At 36.8% G+C, this 6447-nt stretch overlaps 2 protein-coding genes across 2 annotated transcripts; one reads left to right on the top strand and one right to left on the bottom strand.

Annotated features, from left to right (window-relative positions):
* Positions 1–3818: 3818 nt before the first annotated feature.
* On the bottom strand, positions 3819–4610 carry LOTGIDRAFT_135491 (hypothetical protein; the record flags this gene model as incomplete). Its single annotated transcript, XM_009069064.1, has 1 exon — positions 3819–4610. One exon carries the CDS (start codon positions 4608–4610, stop codon positions 3819–3821), a length of 792 nt encoding a protein of 263 aa, XP_009067312.1.
* A 181-nt stretch (positions 4611–4791) lies between these two features.
* Positions 4792–6285, top strand: LOTGIDRAFT_170421 (hypothetical protein; the record flags this gene model as incomplete). The annotated part of the gene is made up of 4 exons (XM_009069063.1): positions 4792–4857; positions 5072–5644; positions 5884–6070; positions 6278–6285. 4 exons carry the CDS (start codon positions 4792–4794, stop codon positions 6283–6285), a joined length of 834 nt encoding a protein of 277 aa, XP_009067311.1.
* Positions 6286–6447: the final 162 nt, after the last annotated feature.

The raw sequence follows: 6447 nt of genomic DNA, 5'->3' as shown, positions 1-6447 counted from the left end.
AATACATGGTTTATTTATTCTTGATTGAATTTTCAGCTCGAAAACAATTTAGAACGAGAAAAGAAAGTTCGAGGTGACGTCGAAAAGGCGAAACGAAAGGTTGAACAAGATCTTAAAGCGACACAAGAAGCAGTAGAAGACTTAGAACGAACCAAACGCGAATTAGAAGAAAACGTCAGACGAAAAGACACCGAAATCAATGGTCTTAATTCCAGACTTGAAGATGAACAAAATTTGGTTGCTCAGCTTCAAAGGAAGATCAAGGAACTCCAGGTATGCATGATAATCTAAAACATCCCATATGAACCAAGTTCTCTTCAAAATATCACTATGCCATGTTATTTCCTTGCACACAGTTATGATGATTCGCATGATTGACTTCTGTTTTTCTTTATCTTAGGCCAGAATTGAAGAGCTTGAGGAAGAACTTGAAGCTGAAAGACAATCTCGTTCTAAGGCAAGTATTTAATCTTATGCAGTGTGGCATTTTAATGCACGAGCTTTATCTGGCCGATTGAAGAGCGTGGATACCGTGATATGTCATGCATATCGCCAAATGGAGAATTCGTTTTTAATGGGGATTTATTTCTCTGGTATATTGATACAAATTTGGAGTTGGAAAGGCCTAACCCTAAAAACAACAGCAAGAGATCTTTGAACTTGTCGGTTACCATATATCGGAAGCCCGTTTGAATTGGGTTGAAATATTGATTGTCTGTTCCAGGTGGAGAAGCAGCGTAATGAATTGTCAAGAGAAATCGAAGACATCAGTGAACGTCTTGATGAAGCTGGTGGTGCCACATCTGCCCAAATTGACATCAACAAGAAACGTGAACAAGAATTATTGAAACTCAGACGTGATCTTGAAGAAAGTCAGCTTCAACATGATGCTCAAATTGCTAGTCTCCGAAAGAAGACACAAGAATCTAACAATGAATTGTCTGACCAAATTGATCAACTCCAAAAGGTCAAGAGCAAGTGAGTCATGCAAACCTGGTGTTTAACTTAACTGGCACATCACATCAAGGATCACATAGAGCTATTTAATCTCAGATTGTCCAAATTCATTCTGCTTCCTTCGCCTCATCAAATCCATAAAAGGCAACGAAACATATGCAGACAGATGAGAAAAGATAAAGGATTTTCCTGTTGGCCAACCGATTTATTTCGATGAAGTTTACAAAATTCTTAATTCTAATAACGCTAACGATCATTTTGTAGATTGGAAAAAGAGAAAAATCAGGCTAAAGCTGAAGCAGAAGATGTTGCCGCTCAACTTCAACACGCCAGCAAAAACAAGGTAATCGCGTCAAATATGACTAGTTAAATTGAGGGATTTTTCGGAGGAAAAAAAGTGCTCAGAATCTACTTTTAGGGAAGAATCGAGTCCAAAAATACCGGAATACATTATTTGCTAATTCATAATACTTCATGTCACGCATTATATTTTAGGGAATGTCCGAGAAGATGTCCAAACAAGTGGAAGCTCAGATTGGAGAATTAAACGCTCGATTGGATGAGGCCAATAGAACTGTCAGCGACTTACAGTCAACCAAAGGAAAACTTCAACAAGAAACATCAGAACTTACTCGACAACTTGAGGAGGCTGAACACAGAGTTGGAGAGCTGTCTAAAGAAAAGAGTCATCTCAGCAGCAAACTCGAAGAAACTCAAAGAAATCTTGAAGATGAAACTAGACAGAGACAGAAGATGCAGAGTGATCTCCGAAGCTTTCAATCTGAAATTGATTCCCTCCGTGAACAACTCGAAGAAGAACAAGAGGTTAGAAGCAATCTTCAACGACAACTATCCAAAGCCAACGGAGAGGCTCAACAATGGAGAAACAAATATGAAGGAGAAGGAATGGCAAAAGCAGAAGAGCTCGAGGAAGCTAAGTAAGGATTGTTCAGTTCTATGTTGATTTGAAAAGTATAGCATTTTCATAAAATGATATTTTTTAATCTAATTGTCGGGACAATTATACAACTCGAAAATATTTTGGAAATGTATCAAGTCGGTTGACTGATATACCACTTTGTTTTGAATGTTAATGTATATTGTAACTGAAAGTGATTTCAAGATGATTGACAGAGCTACAAAATCCATGTTTGAATTAATGGCTATATGATATATCCGTCCTTTGCAGACGAAAACTCCAACAAAAGCTGGCTGAAGCAGAACAAAATGCTGAAGCTGCCAACATCAAAGTTAACAATTTGGAGAAAACCAAATCAAGAATGCAAGGAGAACTTGAAGATTTGGTTATTGAAGTCGAAAGGGTAATTTAGTTAAAATATTCATTTCATGTGCACCCGTTCAACCAAATCAGTTGTGATATAATCCGGACGATATGAAGGGTAGTAATGTGTATCCAACAACTGTACATAGATCTGTGCCCAAATGAATCCTAGAGCCGGAATATGTCATATGCACACTTTCAGTCCCGCATTAAAGACAAAAACAAATAAATTGAGTTGGCAATTATATACACTATAACGGGATCATACAATTGAGATCAATACTAAATTTAGTTCTGTTATATTTTCAAGGCCAACAGTAATGCTAGCATATTAGAAAAGAAACAACGTAACTTCGACAAATCCATTCAAGAATGGGAGGTGAAGAACCGCGACCTTCAATCCGAACTTGAGAACTCCCAGAAAGAATCACGAGGTTATTCTGCTGAACTCTTCCGTATCAAAGCCAGAGAAGAAGAGGCTAATGACCGATATGAATCTATGAAGAGAGAAAACAAGAACTTGGCAGGTAAGATATGATGAATATAGGTGAAAAGTACCTTAATAAGAACAGAAACGGTGTCTCTTATAGTCGAATTCATCCTAAAGTATACAATTTGCTTCGTCCATTTTTCATAGACTCTCAGTCTTATTTTAGTGAAATGCCATTCGAGTGAGTTGAACAATGATGTCGGTGTAACGTGCTGCACTATCTTTTTACAGATGAAATCAAAGAACTAACAGATCAGCTAAGTGAAGGTGGTCGAAGCGTCCATGAAGTTGAAAAAGCCAAACGACGTCTCGAGATGGAAAAAGAAGAACTTCAAACCGCTCTTGAAGAGGCTGAAGCAACACTTGAGCAAGAAGAAGCTAAAGTTATGCGAGCTCAGCTTGAAATATCTAACGTACGCCAGGACATCGACAGAAGACTTCATGAAAAGGAAGATGAATTCGAAAACACCAGGTAATTCAATTAAAAGTTTCTGAACAAAGATTTTGGGAGCTAGTTCGATGCTGTCATTCATCTATAAATAAGTTTTAGTTTTAGTTTTCTATAATGTGGTATGATAGCGCTGGTATAATATTGAAATTTAAAAATTGCAGACGTAACCACCATAGAGCTCTTGAATCCATGCAAGCATCTCTAGAAGCTGAAACTAAGGGTAAATCTGAAGCTATGAAGATAAAGAAGAAATTAGAATCAGATATCAATGAATTGGAAATTGCACTTGATGCTGCTAACAGAAGCCGTGCTGAAATGGAGAAAAATGTTAAGAAATACCAACAACAAGTAACGGTGAGTATCTTTACTGATTCTCGGTTCAAGTCATGTGACAATACTTCCTTTCATCAACTATCTAAATATATCCACTGATAGTTTCTAAAAGATCAGAGTCACTAATAATTTTCTAAAGATCAAAGTCAGTGATAGTTTCCTTATGACGCATACCATTGATAGGTTATCAATGTCACGGATTATATCATAAAAATCCGTTTCATAGACGTTTCATGAAAAACCCATGAGACTAAGAAATTTATAAAGACTCATGTCATAAAGAGTTTCATAAAGACCCATTTCATTCAGAGATCAAAAAGACCCATGTCATTAAGAGTTTCATAAAGACCCATGCCATTGAGAGCTTCATAATGACCCATATCATTTAGATCTTCATAATGACCCATGCCATTGAGAGCTTCATAAAGATTCATGTCATAAAGAGCTTCATAAAGATTCATGTCATAAAGAGCTTCATAAAGATTCATGTCATAAAGACCCATGTCACTGAGAGGTTCATAAAGACTCATGTCATTAAGAGTTTCATAAAGCCTAATGTCATTTAGAGCTTCATAATCACCCATGCCATTGAGAGCTTCATAAAGATTTGTGTCATAAAGAGCTTCATAATGACCCATGCCATTAAGAGTTTCATAAAGATTCATGTCATAAAGAGTTTCATAAAGACCCATGTCATTTAGAGCTTCATAAAGACCCATGTCATTGAGAGCTTGATAAAGACCCATGTCATTAAGAGTTTCATAAAGACTCATGTCATTAAGAATTTCATAGAGATTCATGTCATAAAGAGTTTCATAAAGACCCATGCCATTAAGAATTTCATAAAGACCCATGTCATTAAGAGTTTCATAAAGACCCATGTCATTAAGAGTTTCATAAACACTCATGTCATAAAGAGTTTCATAAAGACCCATGTCATTAAGAGTTTCATAAAGACTCATGTCATAAAGAGTTTCATAAAGACCCATGTCATTAAGAGTTTCATAAAGACTCATGTCATAAAGAGTTTCATAAAGACCCATGTCATTGAGAGCTTCATAAAGACCCATATCATTGAGAGCTTCATAAAGACCCATGTCATTGAGGGCTTCATAAAGATTACATTTGAAATGGTTAGATGGTATAATATGATCTCCGATCCCTTTCAGAGAACTGTTTGTGAACGTATGTTAACATATTGATGATCTATTTCAGGAACTCGAATCTCAGGTTGAGGACGAACAACGTCAAAAAGAAGAATCAAGAGAAGCCTACAACATGGCTGAAAGACGTTGTGCTGCTATTGCTGGTGAAGTTGAAGAACTTAGAACTGTTCTTGAACAGGTAACAGATATAATTTTGCACATAACAGATTTCACGCCAATATCTACATACTTGAAATTGAAGCAAATATGGAAAAAGCCACCACAAAAAGTATTCATTTACTTGTGCGAAGGAAAGAACAGATCTTCTTTTTAACAGGAAGCATTTTCCTTATAACTCGTATTAATTTAATAACTTGGTTACACAAAGTTAACAAAATGAAAATACTTTTCAGGCTGAACGAGCAAGGAAGGCTGCTGAAAACGAATTGAATGACGCAAGTGATAGAGTCAATGAACTAACAGCTCAAAACAGCTCCATCCAGGGACAAAAGAGACGTTTGGAAAGCGACATCGCTGCCATGCAAGCTGATTTGGATGAGATGAATAACGAATTGAGAACTTCTGAAGAACGTGGAAAGAAGGCTATAATGGATGCTGCAAGATTGGCTGAAGAACTTAGAAATGAACAGGAACACAGCTTACAGATTGAAAAACTTCGTAAATCTCTTGAAGCTGCCAACAAGGAACTCCTAGTGCGCCTTGATGAGTCTGAGGCCAATGCTCTTAAAGGAGGCAAGCGATTACTAGCCAAACTGGAACAAAGGGTCCGAGACCTTGAAGGCCAACTGGAGACCTCTCAAGCTAGATACACTGAAAGTGAGAAGAACATCCGCAAATCTGACCGCCGTCTAAAAGAATTGATGTATCAAGTCGAAGAAGACAAAAAGAGTCAAGATCGTCTCCAGGAACTCATTGACAAACTCAATGGTAAAATCAAAACCTACAAGAGACAAGTTGAAGAAGCCGTAAGTAGAGCTTATATTGGTCTAGAACTTGTCACTTCCTATCCATTGTTAGCATGAAAGACTTCTCTATACAATCACAATAGGACTTCTCTTTTAACGATTGATTATCAGCTGAATAAAACATCTGGTAATGTCTTCAATTGCTTGCACAGCCGAAACTAGCCGAAGAGATACAGGTTTTTCGATCGTCGAAAAGCCTGCTTAGTGATTTTTGTACAAATCTTATTTAATTATTTCAGGAGGAAATTGCTGCTGTTAACTTGGCTAAATTCAGAAAGGTCCAGAGTGAGTTGGAAGATGCTGAAGAGCGAGCTGATTCGGCTGAAAGTCTTGCTGCTAAACTTAGAGCTAAGAATAGAAGCAGTGTCTCTCAGCCACGAGCATCCTCTACATCCCGAGTTGGAAGAGCTGGCTCGGTTACACAGAGTAAGTATGAACTATATGTAAATTGCAAAACATTCAAACAGGGTGCTTGAAAATGGATATATAAGTTTAAGTTGAAATTCTTTCGCCAATGGAAATCTGATAAAGCGTTTCTCTGGAAGCATAAAGGGGTGGTACAGCTTCTATGACTAAAGCTTCCAAAATCCGTTGAAAAAAATCTTAATGCTTTCATTTTTATTTTTTTTTCAGATTTTTAAATGGTTTACCATAGGATATTTTAGTACCATAGAAATAGAGTTATCAACCCTTTTCGCCATGTCCCAAATACCCAAGTATATGGGTGAAATTTGAAAACAATGTGAATTTTTACTGAACAAATACTCAATATTTCAATAAAATAAATATAATAAAAACAGTTA

Source organism: Lottia gigantea, assembly GCF_000327385.1.
Source record: "Lottia gigantea unplaced genomic scaffold LOTGIsca_98, whole genome shotgun sequence".
Lineage (NCBI taxonomy): Eukaryota > Metazoa > Mollusca > Gastropoda > Lottiidae > Lottia > Lottia gigantea.
This window is presented reverse-complemented; position numbering and strand designations above follow the sequence as displayed.